Raw genomic sequence first — 17,930 nt, 5'->3', positions numbered from 1 at the left:
TAGTTCATGATTGAATACTAATTACAAATAAAAACGAAAGTGCTACAGTAGTCGAATTTAAAAATTCTCATGAACTAAACACGCCCTTAGGCTGGCTCCAACGGAACCCTCTATCCCTCCCCCTATCCCTCCCCCCACCCCATATCGAGGGAGCTATAGGGGGAAATCGTTTCCAACGGCTCCCCTATAGCTCCCTCTATATATGGGGGGAGTTCCAACTCCCCCCACATATAGAGTGAGTTCCAACTCCTTCTATATTCTAATCACACCATTTCATCGCGATATTAATCTCGTTTGAGCCCCGTAACATGATAATAATACATATTATGACAGTACAAATGTTGTATGATTTTTTTAAATTCAAAAACGATAAAAAAATAGTTAGTTAATGAGTGATAGTATATATTGGGAATAGACATGGGGGATGGTTGGAGAGAAAGAATTATAGGGGGAGGAATCTTTTGGAGGGAGGTAGTAAAATATAGTAAATAGTACGTTTGGGGGTGTTGCGGGATTTCTAGGGTACCCATAGCCGGGTGGCGGAACGCACCCGCCTATTCCCAGAGAGGGAGTACTCGGGGAAGTACTAGGCGATTGGGCTAATCTAGCACTGAGACAAGCACACAAGAACACACGATCTAGAGTGGTTCGGGTCGCCGGAGCGTAATACCCTACATCCACTGGGAGAGGTATTGATCTTGGTTGTGTTTGAATCTATCCTCTGCCGGGTCTTGGCTTTCCCCCAGCCTGAGTTTTCTTCTAGCGGACGCCCCCCTTTTATAGACCAAGGGGTGTGGATACATAGGACGTTGATGCCCCGACAGGTGGGCTCAACGTGACTGTGTAGCATACTGCGCAGAGTACTTAAATGGCTACAGTGGTTGCGAATCTTTCCTCCGATATGCTTCCATGCCCTGCTGACCCTCTGACGAAGGGGGTCTTCTCTTGTCCCGTCAGCAAGGTGCCCATTGGGGGAACGTAGCTTGCGGCGTGACCTGTTGAGGCTATTATGTAGGCGTCATAATGGGTGAAGCCGAGCCGTCATATCCATCTGTTATGGCAGACTGACAGGCGCGGCGTGGGCGGCACCAGCAGCTCCACTATGCATCTTGGTAATACGCGATCAATAGTGTCCCCTGGTCAAAGAATCGCCTCGGCTTTTGCTACATCAATGCGGACGTCCTCCTACTGCAATGAATGCAGTGGTAGGTGAGCCTTAATATGGAGACCAAGCGGCCTTGTATACGTGTCTGTGCGTGCAGACACGTGGCGGCTCCAGACCACCCCGAGGCGGGGTGTCGATTCCTTCCCTTGGTGAGGGGTCCGGTTACTATACATGGGGTCCAAGACCCCATGGGGGTCCGGGATTCCGCGGGGATCCGGACCTCCACGGGAGGTCCGGAGCCCCCGGCTGTTCGGGCTGAGCGCCTGCTTCTTCCGGAACACGTGGTGCTCCCGGACTTTTCCCAACCAGGGGACGGGTCCGGGACCGTTATCGGGTGAACAGAGCTCCGGACCGCAAGGGTCTGTTGCTGGACGTAGTTAAGGATAACTACAAGGCTCTTCTTGCCTAGACACAACAAGAGGGGTACTCCAGTCCTGGGGTACCGACAGGGGGGAGTTGGATGGGGGAATGGTTGGAGATAGCCTTAGCGAACTTTGCCTCGGCGACAACTTATTCCGCTTTGGTCATGCTCAACCGCCGGTGAGAACTCTGAATCATCTCGCTGACTTTGTTTGCCTGCCTTCCAGATTAGACTGACTTCAACAGCGCTAGGCAAAAGCATTTTTGCCTCGCGCGAGCTACTGTGCACGCTCGATGCATCCTCCAACAGAATAGGCAATGCCGGAGGCAAATTGCCTTTGGAGGAGAAAGGGGATGCAAAATTGCATCGCCTCTCTCCTCCAAGGCATTCGAGCCGGCGGAGGCCGCGCGGCCGCACGGGACGGAGATCAGGCGAGCCCGTGCGCGGCGAGGAGCAGGGAGGAGGAGACCACGGCGGGGAGGCCGCGCGGGATGGAGGCGGAGGCGCAGCGCGGGGTGGTGGCGGCTCGGGGCGGGGCGTCGAGAACCTGTGGGCTCCGCGCCGCCTTGGGCGGGTGAGCAGCCCCGCCGCGGACGGGCCTGCGCCGCCGCAGGCGAGCAGGCCGAGCGGGCGCGGCCCTCTCCTGCTACGGCACTCCCCTGCTGCGGCCGTGAGCGTAGCGGCGGGGCGGAGCGGCAGTGGAGGAGGTGGAGGAGCAGGGGCGGAGCGGCGGCGAGCAGGAGCCCACGGCCGTCTCCCGAGCGACGACGAGCAGGAGCCCCTCCCCTTCTCTCCCTTGGCCCGCATGACGACGCGGAGAAGTAGGGGATGCGAAGGAGCAGGGGAGGCCTGGCCTTCCTCCTCTTCGGCGGATCCTGGGCGGCGGGGCCTTCCTCTTGACCTCCGCTTCCTCCTCGCCGTCCTCGGTGGCGCCTGGGGCGGCTGCTGCCGCGGCGGCTTCCTCCGGCGGGGCGGAGGAGGACGGCGCGTCCCGCGGCGCCGCGGGAGCAGACACGTCGGTCCGGTTCTCCTCCTCGGACCGCCTCCGGCGCAGGCCCGGCACGATGGATGCGAGCTCGCCATGGCCGCCATGGATCAAGCATGTCCGGCCGCGCCACTGCTGGTGCTCCGCTCGCCCGCCATGGCCGCGGCGGTGGAGGGTAGGGGGAGGTGGCCGGCGGCGCCGGAGCTCGAGCGGGCGGGGAGGGGAGGGGGTGGCGCCTCCGCGTCGGCCGCGGCCACCGGCGGGAGGAGGGGTGGGGCAGCGCCGGCGGCAAATGGAGGGGAGGGAACGGGTGGCAACGGAAGAGGATGGGAGGGATTTTGCGTCCGCGCTGTTGGAGATCGGTTTTTTTTTGCGTGCGATGCAAACACTGTGCAGCGATGCAAAATGCCGAATGCCTCTCTAGTTTTGCTTCACCTTGTTGGAGTCAGTCTTACTATAGGCGAGAACTTGATGTGCGTGTGCTATGTATGCATTCATTTTTATGCAATGCAAGTGTAGCCATGTGCGCGCACCATTTCATACTACAGCTACAACGTACATTCGACTAGTTTCATTAAATCCGCCGTGTTTTGATTGCGCGTTTTTCAAGTACTATATATATACACGAGATGCCAATATATTTTCACAGAAATATAGTCAAATTTACGGTAGTACTCCCTCCCGTCATCTATTGATGACGTTCCGACAAGATTTTTTAGTTCATTCTAGCTCAAAGTTCTGGTCTGAAACGACATGTATTTGGAGTATGGAGGGGGTAATAAGTTTTAGGACACAGCGAAAATGGAACGGAGAGAGTACTTCACAATCACGTGCATAGGCAGTTGCGGACAATGACACACGATTGAATATGATAATGGCTTCTTGTTGGTTACTACTACTGGATTAGAAGGGGAGAAAAGGACTCTTGCTTCCGGACTGAGCAATGCTTGCAATATGCTAATACGGCGTTACCGCATCTATATTTGAATAACTGAAGGATAGAAACTATCGAGGCAGATAACAGACGGTGGTTTGATGTAGAAAAATGCGAAAGTCAAAAAGGAACCAGTTAGATTGAGTCCCTTCAGAGCAAGTATTATGATGGACAGAGAGCCGAGGAAATACCACCGTAGGAGAGAGAAAGCAGCGAGCGAGCACTGAGACGCCGGCATTCAGCCGACGGATATACTGTTTGGGACTTGCTAGCACCGCTCCCTCCGCTATCAATTGGCTGCCCTCACTTTCGTGAAATAAATAAAGCCACGGTTGCTAAATAAAAAACGCAGCACCCAGCTGAGCTGGAGCTTGTTTTCGCCATCAAGCAGGCGACTTTTCTGCGTGTCGGACAGTGAGTCCGTACACCAGGAGTCTTCAGCTAGAAGCCCTCGATCTTCTGCAGTCAAACGCGCGTGCTCATTGAAGAGTCCGAAGAAAAAACGGAGCAAACGCGCAAAGCAACCAAGATTATGGCCGCGGTTATCCATTAATCCTAATCCTCCCCCATTTTCCCGCGCTGGATTAGTCAGGGTGTGAAGTGAACCATTGCCCTTCTGCTGGACCAGAAGCAAGCGGCTGCAGGGCACACACGTACGCATCATCATCCGTGCTGAAGTGATCGACCCTGGATTACTAGTCGTGATGGCCTGAGGCATACATAGAGATAAAATACAAATTTTTTTGTAAATCGCTTGTATGGTATATTAAATGTAGTCGAAAAATAAATCGCATTACACAAATGGACTGTAAATCGCGAGACGAATCTAATGAGCCTAATTAGTACGTAATTAGACACTAAATTACTACAGTATTTCTACAGTAAACATGCTCTAATAATAGATTAATTAGACTTATTAAATTCGTCTCGTAGTTTACAGACGAGATCTGTAATTAGTTTTGTGATTAGTCTACATTTAGTACTTCAAATGTTGAAAATTATCTTCTAAAAATGCAAAAATATAAAATACAAAGTGATCTAAACAAGCCTGACTGGTTTCCCCGTCTCGTCCTTCGCTGCTGTCAAATAGGCGATTGAATGGCTTCCGAGAAAGAAACGGCTAGTGTATCAGGCTAATAAGATTGGAGCACGTCCAACGCGCTCACCGGTTCTAGCCGTCAAAGATGTATATGCACAACCAGCTAGGAGTCTAGTCCATGTGTCGAGATCCATGTGTCCTAACCTCATTTATGAAGCACGACTTTCTCGGGTTCGTGATTTTTCTGATTCTACATGTAATCTTTATAATTTCTTATAATTATCTGTCTCAGAGTTAATAAAGTTCAAGCAACCCGGGTCTTAAAAAATAACTTTTTCAAAAGAATACAAAATAGGTATCAAAAGTTTTCATACAACCTATCTATTGGTATGATACTTTTCAATTATTCAGATCTAATTTTTTTATTTTTATAATATTTAGTTGCTTATAGTTATGTCTATTATTTTTAAATAACTAAGATTCAAATAGAGCAATGATAGATAAGTTACATTTTTAGAATAATTTTGGTACTTGTTTCATATATTTTTGATTTAAAATGAATTAGTTTTGATATTTTAAATCTAATTAGAATTTTTTAATTTTTTGTAAAAGTACAAAACCACCTTGGAAACCATCACAGGGGCCAAATTTGTCCGGTTTGGACAGTTGGATGATCTATGTTATCTGATTTTGTAGTTAAATGTTGAAAATCTAACTTCTGCAATAGTTTGAGAATATAATTCGATCTTTTCCAAAAAAAAATTGTGCCTGAAAATTTCGACGAATAAGAGCCCCGTGTTTGTAGGAGTCTGCACAGGACGACGAGAACCTCAGCTGCGCGTCACTGTGCTGTCACACTGTTCCTGAATACTCTCCTAATTCCTAAAATCTCAAAGCAGCTGCAAGTAGTCTACCCATTGACTAGTACTACTAAACCTTTTTCTCCTTGGAAGTGTCCTTGTCATGGACCGATCAACGGCGCCGTAGCAACAAAGAAACAACTCGCCGATACGGGTTCCGACGGAAAAGCTGCAGCCGGACAGTGTCGCCGAGCAGGGTTCTTTTCGTTTTTTTACCGAATCCTGCCAACTGCCGGAAACGAAATTTCGGTCGAAATTTCGCCGAAATTCGCTAATTCCGAACGGAAAGAGAATTCAAATTCAAAAAACGAAATTTCGGTGAATTTCACCGAAATTTCGGTGATTTCGACCGAAATTCGGTGATTTCCGACCGGAAAATGATGTCAGTTGTGATTTTCCTACTATTCCCGAGGTCAAATGAAAAACTTTTGAATACCAACTTTGTTCATTTTTTCGAGATCTACAACTTTTGTTTCAGGAACTTTTTCATTTGAGTAATGGTTTGAAAGTTATTTAATTATTTCAAAAAACTACCAATTAAAAGTCTTGTCATTTCATGTGACAACTTCCATTTTCTCTCTTAGGCCTCAACTAGACTTTTATTATTCTTGTTATTGCGGATATGCCTATAAAATTTCAGAGATATTGGTTGATCTAATTGAAAGTTGTTTTAAATCCGGGACAAACATGATTTGAATTGGTTATCAATTCATGTGACAGTGTTTGAATTTTTTTTGGATTCAATTTGTATAGAGAATTGTTAAAGCATTCTGAAAGGTGTGCTTTCCTACTTCGTTAACTCTCATGCCAACTCAAATTCTACCTCATTAGACTACAAATAACCTTGTTTTTCAACTAAAATGCAATTTTAGCCTAGCAAATGATCTTAGATTTGAGTGTGTTCTAGTCCTGTTTGCTCAGAAGAACACCTAGTTTTTTATCATATTTTTTCCGAATTTTTTATAAATATTTTTGAATTTTTAAATTTCAAAACGAAAAATGATGAAAAGTACCGAAATTTCACTTCCCGGCTACTAGCGGAAATGAAATTTTCACCGAAATTTCGGCGAAATTTCGCCGAAAAGATAAACCCTGTCGCCGAGTCGCCGATACCTTCCCTCTTTCGGGCACGAGCCTCGCGCTGACTTGCTCGCCCGCTGACCGGGTCTTATTAATCTTTCGAGGTGTCTGCTAATGCACTGCTCGGCCATTGATTAAACCCTCTAGATCTATGCATCCATTTGTGTTCCACATGGATGTAACCTAACTACCAGTATCGTGCAGTGAATGCACTGCAAATCGCACGAGTCCATACTGAACTGCACTAGTTTCTTCAGGACGTGACTCGCGGGTGACGGACAAGATCATTCATTGCTTCTTGCTGGTACCTCGGACCCGACAATGCCAGTATCACAGTATGGTAGGGCTCCCACACCGTTACAAGCTCGAACAGCTGAAACATAGAAATGGTCAGGAACAATCGGAAAGCAGAAGCGAATCATCGACTGCTGTTCCGTAGTAAACTCGACACTGAAAGCCAGTGGCGGAGCTACAGAGTCCTCCAACCGGACGAACTTAGGGTGTGTTTAGTTAGTGAAAAAATTTGGATTTTAGTACTGTAGTATATTTTATTGTTATTTGACAAATAATATCCAATTATGGATTAATTAGACTTAAAAGATTCAGCTCGTGCTAATCAGTTAGACTGTGTAATTAGTTATTTTTTCAACTGCATTTAATACTTCATGCATGTGTCTGAAGATTCGATGTGGCGGATACTGTACAATTTTTTTTGGAACTAAACAAGGCATTAAAAAATTACAATAGACAATCACTGTAGATAGTTATCAATTGTTCTTAATGACCCTATTATATTTTACACAAGACCCAGTGATCTTCAGTCTGGCTTCGCGCCAGTGAGAGCTATTGGTTACTTATTTGCAAAAAAAGAAAAAGAAAAAGAAAGAAAGCTATTGGTTACACTGGTGTTTTTCGGAGCAAGGACTGGCATCACGTCTGTGTTACAGGCTAACTGAAGAAGAGGGGGTTTGCTGAAGGCATGCTTCCTTCTTATGCTTCTATAATAATATGGTATGTTCTGTGTAAGGTACCATTTGTCCTCTTGTAGAGGATGTTCTTTAGGTTATGCAGGAATAAAAGGAACATAATTAGGCTGTGTTTAGTTTGCGAAATTTTTTGAGTTTGGGTACTGTAACACTTTCATTGTTATTTGGTAATTAATGTCCAATCATAGACTAATTAGGCTTAAAAGATTCATCTCGTTATTTACAGTTGAACTGTGTAATTAATTAAATTTTTAAATTGTATTTAATGCTTCATGTAAGTGTCCGAAGATTCGATGTGATGAGCACTGTAGGAAAAAATTTGGGAACTAAACAAGGCCTTAGTTTGTGCAACATGATTGTGGCTGCCGTTTGTAATTTCCTGGATCTGTCCTACCCTATGTATATAGTATTCATGATCTTCAACGACAATAGTTTTGTCCAGTTTTTCCTATAAGAAAAGGGCGACCTTTGTATCCATTGGGGCACGCACGGCACGGAGCGACCCGGACGCAGCGCAAGAGAGAAAATGTAGAATAATGGACGTCCCTATAGAGTAATCCATTCCATTGCTTTCGCAAATAAAGAGAAGTCCATTCCATCAAGAGATTCGTCTAAGGTCCTCTCCGTCCCTATACGATCCATATAGATTAAGAAACATGGAGAAAACGATGTGCATGATTATGTACTACTCCAGTACACTACACATGTACACATCCCATTACAATACTAAATACTAATACTATGTGACCCATTTCATCAAGAGATAGAGATCGTACGAAAACTGGTAGCTGGAAACACCACAAGTCCTCTCAGCGTACTCTACTACATTGTACAACTTTTGTTGCCCAATCCGTCCTTCGGGGGGCAGAGATTACGCAGGCCAGCGCCAGAAAAACCAGCAGGGAAACCCAAATCAGCATCGCCATCAGAAAACCACCACCAACCAGCCTGCAAACCCGTCTCCGAGACTCCGTCCGCCTCGTCAGTCATCAGTCTGATGATGAAGTATGAACAGGCAAAGGGGAACCGGAGGAGCAACCAGAAGTCCCAGAACCAACCCCCCAAGATTCCGGGGGAGCATTAACGTCGAGTCGGCTCGGACACGCCGGCGGATGCCAAGAAACTGTCAGCGCCCGTCTCGGCGCACCGCGAAAGCGTACAGGGAAAATGCGCCACCACCGTCTCGGAGCTGGGAGGAAGCGGTCGCCGGCGGTTGACTACTGGCCTGAGCCGCGGCTCGTTCCCACCTGGAGCGGGTGGGGGCAGGTCCGGGTGCGGGGACAGTGTGCGCGCACGGCGCGGAGACGTACGCGGTATAAAAAGCCAGGGCGCCTCCATTAACAAATGAACCCCTGTTCCGAGCTGCCAACCCAACAACCCACTCGACTCGCCTCACCTGCCAATCGCCGTCGCCGCTGTTACCACGGGCGCGGAGGACGGGAGGAGACACTTGCACTATTGAAAAACGGGAGATCTTCGCAGCGGTTTCCTGTTCGGGCGCTGCTACTTGTACTTGCTTGCGCTGCCGGCGGAGGGGAAGGACGGGAGCGCGTGCGTCCGTCGTCTCCTCGCCTGCTCGCTCTCGGGCCCTCGGTTCTTCTCCGGCCGCTACCTGCCCGGAGTTCGTCCTGTGCTCCTTGCTGCGCCTGCCGCTCGATCGGGCTTGGTCGAGCTGGTGGATTCGTTCCGAGAGCAGAGAGGTGTCGGCCGTAGCTCCCAAGGCCGGCCGGTTTCTTGGAGTTTGTGGTGTTTCCTTCTCCCTTTTTGTTCAGCTCCGTTCAAGGATTCCCGCCTTCCCGGGGTTCTGCTGGTGAGTTCACCTCACTTGGTTTCCCTTCTCCGGTTACGATTTCACTCCATCAGGTTGTTCATGTTTTCTTTGCTGTTGATCATTTCCCCCTTCTGCTCCTTTTCCTATGCGCACGGCACCATCGAATTATCAGAGCTTTGCTTTTCTGTAGAGAGAAAAAGAGAGACATATTATGCTTAATAAAATTCAAACTATCAAGGTAGTACTACGGTACGGTACTGCAATTCAGTTGGCGAGTCCTAATTCCTCTAGATGGCGTTGCTGTCAGCGTTAATGTCCTTTCTACCACCTGCTGTAGAGTTTAAGCAACATGTTTAACCCTGTTTACTTTTCTCTAGTCAACACAAGTTAGTAGTTGATCTTATTCGCCCCGGGCCATATTTTCTCCAGGGGCTGTTGGTATGAACAGCAGACCGGTGTTAGGTCAGAAAGGCCGCTGAGAATCTGGGGCGACTGGCATGCTTTCACACCTAGGCATAGATAGCACTGTTGTGCCTTGAAGATTGAACAAAGAGAAACCCCCATTTTGTGCTCGCCGATCATTTGATACTGCTCCAAACCATTTGTGTCTTTCCATGGTCTGGATGGTCTCAGATTGTTAGCAGTTATGCTCTCGCAGGGATGACAACTTGACATGTGGCTGCTGATATAACTCCTGTTCAGACATGGGCAACCTTAGAGTTGGAGGCATCCTGCATGCATTGAGCCTTCTTCTTCTGTACACTGGCTGCGTGGATGTTGCAAGGGGACAGACAACTGACCCTACTGAAGGTAATCCCCTGCTGTCTTTGCTTTCTTCCGTCAGAGCTTTGAGTCAGGTCGTTGGGGATTGCTCGTTCCTGAAAGAAATGAAAGTCGCTTTACCAATTACCATTTAACTGGAAATTGACCTGAAGCTTCGATTCAAGCAGGCCCTGTTTTTTGTAGATTCACTGTCAGTCCTCCTGTTGCATGGTTCAAATTCACTGAAAGTTTTGAAGAACTCGTTTTGGCTTTTGGTTCTGTTGGGTTAATTGTCCATTTCTACAATGCCTATGTAATCAAGTGTTCTATCCATTATTGTCGCACAGGCCAGTATTATTCGCGAACTAACCAATATCACTTCACAGACAATACATGATGAGAAATGTGAAACATTTATAACACACACCTTATTCAAGTAGGTAGGAGGTATAACTAGGGTCTATGGACTGGTTCTTGTTGACATATTTTAAAATGTGTATGCATTCTCATTCTGTTTCTTGATCAGGGGCTTCTAGTTCAGACAGTAACAATATTCTGCACTACTCTGATACTCTGTTGATCTTTTGAACTGCTGCTGAATATTGCCTCTCTTATATTTGCAGTTAACGCTCTCAAGGCAATTAAAGGAAGTTTGATTGATCCTTCTAATAAACTTAAGAATTGGGGCCGTGGGGATCCATGCACATCCCGTTGGGCAGGAATCTCCTGTGACAAGATACCTAGTGATTCATATCTTCATGTAACAGAAATGTATGATGAATTTTTCCACATTATTAATTACATCCACAATCGTTTCGTTGCTAGACTATCTTACTCCCTCTGTTTGTTTTTATTAGCCATTTTAGGATTTTGAAGTGTTTAACTATATATCATCAGTTGCTAAAAAAACTATGTCATATTGAGAGATCTTTGAAATATAAATCTACATTTATACACTAAGCATGCATATAATTTGAATAATTATTGGTTATTTAAAATGTTAATATGCCTACCAATTTCAAACAGAGGGAGGACATCCCAATATATGTTTATTATTTATTTGTCATTTTCCATATATAGTGTAACTTTAGTTGTAACAGTGGATACTTTTGATTCTTGTAGACAATTGTTTAAGATGAATCTTTCCGGAACTTTGGCACCAGAGGTCGGCCTTCTGTCCCAGCTGAAAACATTGTGAGTACTAATTTGATAGACCATTGATGCTGCTTAGTGCAAACTGAATTGAGCATTTTCAAGCATTCATAAATAGTGTACCTCACGGCTCTATTTCATGCTCTATACGGTTAATTAACTGCAAAGCAAATCCCTAAGTTTCTGATCAATTAGGAACCTAAAAGATATTAAAAAAAGGTCTTAACTTTATCTATTTTAACTGTTTATTTTCATAGTTAAAACTCTTCTTTTTCTCCATGATCCTCTTGTAGCCATTCCATTAGGTACCCAGCATATTTGTTTACTAACTTGTATGAAATGTTCTTTTTTCAAGGGACTTCATGTGGAACAATTTAACTGGTAACATCCCCAGTGAAGTTGGAAAAATCACAACGCTGAAGCTCATGTAAGTTTCTCCTCTCTAAGCAAATTTTCCAATACCATTTCTTTGGATACGAAGTACAAACAGTGCTAACTGTCACTGCCACAATCTTGCAGAACTTTGAATGGTAATCAGCTATCTGGTTCTTTACCTGATGAGATTGGCTATCTGGTGAACTTAAACAGATTACAAATTGATGAGAACAGCATATCGGGCCCCATACCCAAATCATTTGCTAACTTGATAAACATAAAACATCTGTAAGTGATGAGTATCTTTATTTTTCTGCCCATCCATTACGCTTCTCGATTATAAATTTAGTACTGATTAGTTGCATTTTTACCTTCAGTCACATGAACAATAACTCACTAAGTGGGCAAATCCCATCTGAGCTGTCCAGATTGCCTTCACTCCTTCATCTGTAAGTGGATATCTACATTTTCTCTGATTGTTTTTTTTTGTTATTCGAGTTACAGATGAGTTGTGCTGTTAATACGTTCTTGTACTGAAACTTGCAGCCTTGTTGACAACAACAATTTATCTGGGCCTCTTCCCCCAAAATTAGCGGAAACACAGAGTTTGGAGATACTGTAAGTACATTTTTCTGTACTCCAATGAGATTTCCTCAATATAGAAAGTGCGCATCACAACATAATAGCTTCCAGTTTCTTTCAGAGAATTTGTACTAGCTTATGGTAGCATGAGGTTGACAGATGATCACTCTCCTTTATTTCTGAATGTTTAAGAAGTTTAAGTAACAAAACCAATTTCTTGACTATGTGCTTCACTTCTTTGTAAAGTGTGACATATTAATAAAATATAATGGGTCATAACTTTCTAATGTTTTAAACCTCTCTCTTTGAAAATGTTTTCTTATTTGTTTGAGATTAGACCTATTTTTTGGTATGTGTATGACAATCATTTCTCGTATATCTTTCTTTCTACAATAGTCAGGCTGATAACAACAACTTCAGTGGAAGCTCTATCCCTGCTGAATACAGCAACATACGAACACTACTAAAGCTGTGAGTGTAAACCCTACTCCATCAAATTTTCTCTTCTTAGAATTTGAGGTAGATGAGTGTGAAAGAAAATAGAAGTAAAGGGCTCTTGCAAGTTATTTTTAATGAGAAAAAACTTTGTTAGAAATGTATGCGCTGGTGGTTAAAAGACTAGTGGAAAAAGAAGAATATTATGCGTAACATTTTTATATTTTTTAAACAGCTTATGCTTTTAGTTTAGCCAGTATATCAAGTCCAGGGTATCACATTGTTCTTAAAAAAAGTCCAGGATATAACATAGGTATTTTTTTCCTTTTTATGCAATGCAACTCTCCTATTACAAGTCATAGCAGCCCAATAGTTTGATGCAGTTAGTCCATTTATCTGGAAATCTTTACATAAACTTTCTATAGGAGCTCTTCTTTCACTCTCTGCTCCTCTGGAGATCATCTCACTGATAATTAAAACAGCAATTTACTTCATTATCTCCATTTAAGAAGGACAAACAGCATTCAGACAGCATTATGTTTAAACTCAAATCAAGATGTGCGGGGTAAATCATCCTTCTCCATCTTACCAGGAGTCTTAGGAACTGCAGTTTGCAAGGAGCTGTTCCAAATATGAGTGGTGCACCTAAATTTGGCTACTTGTAAGTCCAGATTGAATGCTGAATTTCCTTTTTTCAGTTGCTAGACATCTTACAATCATATACTATCCTTTTTATATCAGCTTGTCAGAGCCTTTCTGAAAGGGTTATTTTGCCAATATTATTTCTTAAATGCATTTAGTGATTATCTTCACACTAGAATCAGAAGGATATCACTCAATTATCAATCCTGGATATTATTTCAAATATATTGGTATTACTTCCATGCATTTTCAGGGATCTTAGCTGGAATCAATTGGAAGGATCTATACCAACTAATAGGCTTGCTTCAAATATCACTACAATGTATGTAGGTTTTAACAATCTTTCATATAGTTTTTGTTTTACAATGAAGCTAAGTTCATCTTTTTGGCAGTGATTTGTCACATAACTTTCTTAATGGAACTGTTCCACCAAACTTCTCAGGGCTACCTAATCTTCAGTTCTTGTAAGTACTATTTAGGTTAGAAGAGACATTTATGTACCGCTATCCGGATACTGAAAAAAGTTCATTCCTTGTCAAACTAGCAATCAAACTTTTCAAGAACAATGTGCTCGCCAGCACTACTCTTATACTGTGTTATCTAAAATTTCCATTTTACAGGTCAGTCAATGGGAACCTCCTAAAGGGTTCTGTTCCACCGGCAATTTGGAGCAACATTACTTTTACGGAAAATAGAACCCTTATTGTGTATGACAATCTTTATATATGTTCTCTCTTAATACCTTTTGAGATATACTTTTGTGTAAGATAGTATTCAATTAATGCAGGGATTTCCAAAATAACTCCCTTGACTCTATTCCAGCTCTATATGAGCCCCCAGAAGCTGTCACTGTTCTGTAAGTTTGTTCACCATGGAGATATTTCCTCTTTAGTTTACACTCATGTTTTATATTCAACTGTATAGTTTGTTGGGATATAAAATTTTCATTGCAAAAGCTCCGATGAATTTGCTAGTTAGTAACCTTACCTATCGTCGGGTCACTGATGATGTAGATCTGCATAGCAGATATTAAGGTTCCACATACCCTAGAATACTGATAAAAAAGCTCAAGTTTTCAAGCGAATTTTCTCAGTTTCTGATGCAACAACAAAAATAATCATTTTCTGCAGACTTTATGGAAACCCTGTATGCACGACATCTAATGCAGCCCGAGCAGCTAATCTTTGCCAACCTAGATCTGTAATTGAAGCACCATCTGGAGAGGGAAGGCAAATTAACAATTTGTGTACTCCTTGCTCAAAGGATTATGAATACAATCCAGCATCCCCAATACCTTGCTTATGTGCTGCGCCTCTGGGAGTTGGATTTCGACTGAAGAGTCCAGGCATATCAGACTTCCGTCCCTATAAAGAAGCTTTCGAGACCGACTTAACCTCTCTGCTACAATTACGTGTTTATCAGCTGGACATCGAACGATACATGTGGGAGACAGGCCCAAGGCTTAACACACATTTAAAATTATTCCCAGATAATACAAATTTATTCAATAAGACTGAGGTGGAGCGGCTCAGGGAAGTACTTGCTGGATGGCAGATCACTCTATTAGATGTTTTTGGTCCATACGAGCTTCTCAATTTCACACTTGGTTCCTATGAGGATGGTATGTGAAACTTTGCCACGATTTCATTCCCAGTTCTATCATATGAAACTATTAATCGAAATTCTTACACTATTACTGTATTTCTTTTGCCAAGACATAGGTTCGAACATGTTTCAAATTGTTGTACAAGAATGCTCCAATCAATTTGTTAAACCTCTGGTTTACTGTCTATTACCTTTTGCAGAATTTCCTACTGTGGTGCGATCAGGTTTAAAACGGAGTGCACTAGCTGGCATTTTGGTAGGGACAATTGTTGCTGCCATTGCACTATCTGTGGTTTCTACAGTCTTTATAATGAAAAGGCGTAGAAAACGCCGAACGGTTTCAAGGCGATCACGTAAGTCAATTTTCCTTTTTTTTCCTCCCATAAAAATGGAGATAAAATAACGTGGGGTGCATCAAAAGGGTTTAGGGTTGCTAGTCAACGACTTAAAACATCTTGCATTTTTAAGATGAAAAGGAAATATGTTAAGCAATATTTATAGTAACATATTATAGTAGAAAGATACTATTTTTGCATATCTAAATCTCGGAATTAGGAACCAAGTCGCCAGTCTTGGTTTCATGGCCTCATTCAAAAGCATTATACTGGGAGCTCTGAACAGTAAAAAAATTATTAAACAAATGTTTCATCTCTGTAGTGCGTAAAATTTAGCATTGTGGTAGATATTAGGTTGGCTCAGATAGCAGAATTTATTCTTAGGAAAAATAATAATATAGTATCTAAAGATGCATATTGTTTTGTAGTACTTTCAAGGTTTTCTGTCAAGGTTGATGGAGTAAAATGCTTCACATTTGAAGAAATGGCTGCAGCAACAGGCGATTTTAATATTTCAGCTCAAGTTGGTCAGGGAGGTTATGGAAAAGTTTATAAAGGAAATTTAGCTGATGGAACAGCGGTGGCGATCAAGCGTGCACATGAAGATTCTCTGCAAGGTTCAAAGGAGTTCTGTACAGAAATAGAATTGCTGTCAAGATTACATCATCGTAATTTGGTTTCTCTTGTTGGCTATTGTGATGAAGAAGACGAGCAGGTGTGTGTTCCAATCTTTTGAATTATTAATAATGCTGGGAATTTTCCCCACGACTCTCTCCATGTTGTGAAAGGATTAAAGTCTTGGTAAATGTGCTTAGAGCTAGTGATTCTGCATTCAATTTGCTGAGTTTGCAGTACGTTCCCCTCATAGAGAATTATGTTTTACAGATGTTGGTGTATGAGTTCATGCCCAATGGTACCTTACGTGATCATCTTTCTGGTAAGTGGGAACTGACATGTTCAAATTTCCCTTTTTCCCATATGACCAGCATAGACATCCACATTTAAGATTACCCGCGGGCCATCCCACGGTTTTTGTTTTTGGTGTCTATTATCTATATTGCATGTTTGCATAGCTTTTGGTTTAGCATTGCATATTGGAGTGCATAGTTCTTAGAAATGTATTCGGCGAAGCACATAATCGTACTCAACATTTTCACAGCTAAGACTGAAAGATATCTGAGCTTTGGTCAGAGGGTGCATATTGCGCTTGGTGCTGCTAAAGGAATTCTATATCTACATACTGAGGCAAATCCTCCTATATTTCACCGGGATGTCAAGGCCAGCAACATTCTTCTGGACTCCAAGTTTGTAGCGAAGGTGGCTGACTTTGGTCTTTCAAGGCTTGCTCCTGTGCCTGATATTGAAGGGACTTTGCCAGCTCATATCTCAACTGTTGTTAAGGGTACCCCAGTAAGTTTCATTACACCTAGCAAAGAAGCAACACCACTCACCATGATCTCATTTTTCTGTGTCTTGTCAGATAGCCATTTGAGCACATTAATATTGCGTAGAAGTTAAGGTGATCATAACCATTCTTTTTCCCTTTTGACAGGGCTATCTCGACCCAGAATATTTCATGACTCATAAACTGACAGAAAGAAGTGATGTGTATAGCCTTGGTGTTGTGTTTCTCGAACTATTGACTGGAATGAAGCCGATCCAGCATGGTAAAAACATTGTTAGAGAGGTAAAAAAATTCCCATCCTAGTTCTTAATTACTATTTTATTTGATTATCCGCCTATAGATAAAACCATCAAGTATCATTCAAAGTAGTATGGCTGGCTTCAGCATTGATGCTTAAGAAACTTACCGAACACTCTAATCTCATCCAAACATCAGCGAATACAGCATATAGTTATGTTTGGTAGCATAAAATGCCATTATGTACTATATATAGGTCTGAATCGTATGAAAATGATTGGCAACATCATAGCTCCTTTTTTCATTTTATTGGATTTAAACAGATGAATAAAAACCAAAATGATTTGACGTTGCTGCAGGTAAACTTGGCTTACCAATCAGGCGATATCTCCAGGATCATCGACAGCCGAATGCCCTCGTACCCTCCGGAATGCGTGACGAGGTTCCTCTCCCTGGCAATTAAGTGCTGCCGGGACGAGACCGAGGCGAGGCCCTACATGGCCGACATCGTCAGAGAGCTCGAGACCATCCGGAGCATGCTGCCCGAGGGAGAGGACGTCCTGTCCGAGACCTCAGGATCAGGCTTGCTGACGAAGACCGTGTCATCGTCGACCAGCACGGGGCCACTGTACGTGTCCTCGCATATATCTGGCAGCAGCCAGGTGGACAGTGGCATCCCCTCCGGGACGGTGGCCCCACGGTAGTTGCTGGCGCTGGCCGCGCTGGAAATGGTTTTGTAGGTACCAGTGCCGGAGCATGGCTTTGTAAGTAGTGATAGGAGTAACGCCGGGGGTGGTGTTCCCTCCCCTGCTGATGGAGTTGTTCTGTACATGAGTGGGTGTTGTTGTGAAGTAGTGCTGCAGGGATCAGGGTGTGATGTACTTGTAGCAGTGGTAAAAATGCAGGTGAGGGTGTATAGATACTGATCTAACTCATCAGTTACGTACACTGGATGTGGACCGGAATCCCTGGGTTGTTGTTGCTGTGGCATTTGGTCGAGCGTCTTCTGCGCGTGCCCGGCCGGCCATACCGCCCGTGGCAGCGTGCCATCCCATTGTCACTCCTCACGGGCCAAGACGGAGTAGACCGACCAGATTGCGATTGCTGTTTTCAGGCAATCGGCCGCTGGGGCAGGAATGAAACTTGCATCCATGCAGGCAGTGGCGGACCTTGTGATTGAAAGCAGCCCGGGCGAAGCGCATGGCAACTCTTTCTGCTC

At 43.8% G+C, this 17,930-nt stretch overlaps 1 protein-coding gene across 4 annotated transcripts; it reads left to right on the top strand.

Annotated features, from left to right (window-relative positions):
* Positions 1 to 8,753: 8,753 nt before the first annotated feature.
* Positions 8,754 to 17,694, top strand: LOC120676400 (probable LRR receptor-like serine/threonine-protein kinase At1g06840). 4 transcript variants are annotated; one of them, XM_039957669.1, is made up of 21 exons: positions 8,754 to 9,220; positions 9,884 to 9,991; positions 10,567 to 10,714; positions 11,066 to 11,137; positions 11,451 to 11,522; positions 11,615 to 11,758; positions 11,848 to 11,919; positions 12,017 to 12,088; positions 12,449 to 12,523; positions 13,080 to 13,148; positions 13,383 to 13,451; positions 13,522 to 13,593; positions 13,750 to 13,836; positions 13,917 to 13,985; positions 14,260 to 14,750; positions 14,935 to 15,087; positions 15,498 to 15,784; positions 15,955 to 16,006; positions 16,229 to 16,479; positions 16,622 to 16,756; positions 17,071 to 17,661. In XM_039957669.1, exons 2-21 carry the CDS (start codon positions 9,886 to 9,888, stop codon positions 17,413 to 17,415), a joined length of 2,841 nt encoding a protein of 946 aa, XP_039813603.1. In that variant the 5' UTR covers positions 8,754 to 9,220; positions 9,884 to 9,885; the 3' UTR covers positions 17,416 to 17,661. The 4 variants fall into 4 exon arrangements, with proteins under 4 accessions (XP_039813603.1, XP_039813600.1, XP_039813599.1 ...); XM_039957666.1 differs by having other exon boundaries at positions 8,755 to 9,220; positions 9,840 to 9,991; XM_039957665.1 differs by having other exon boundaries at positions 8,755 to 9,220; positions 9,826 to 9,991.
* Positions 17,695 to 17,930: the final 236 nt, after the last annotated feature.

This window comes from Panicum virgatum, chromosome 5N, assembly GCF_016808335.1.
Source record: "Panicum virgatum strain AP13 chromosome 5N, P.virgatum_v5, whole genome shotgun sequence".
NCBI classification, from domain to species: Eukaryota; Viridiplantae; Streptophyta; class Magnoliopsida; order Poales; family Poaceae; genus Panicum; species Panicum virgatum.
The sequence above is the reverse complement of the archived record's forward strand: the minus strand, read 5'-3'. Positions and strand labels throughout refer to the sequence as shown.

Coding starts and splice junctions, on each gene's coding strand:
- LOC120676400 (XM_039957668.1), top strand. CDS start 9,886: ATGGGCAACCTTAGAGTTGGAGGCATCCTGCATGCATTGAGCCTTCTT. Junction 11,523..11,614: donor ATCACAACGCTGAAGCTCAT/GTAAGTTTCTCC, acceptor ACAATCTTGCAG/AACTTTGAATGGTAATCAGC. Junction 15,088..15,497: donor AACGGTTTCAAGGCGATCAC/GTAAGTCAATTT, acceptor ATTGTTTTGTAG/TACTTTCAAGGTTTTCTGTC.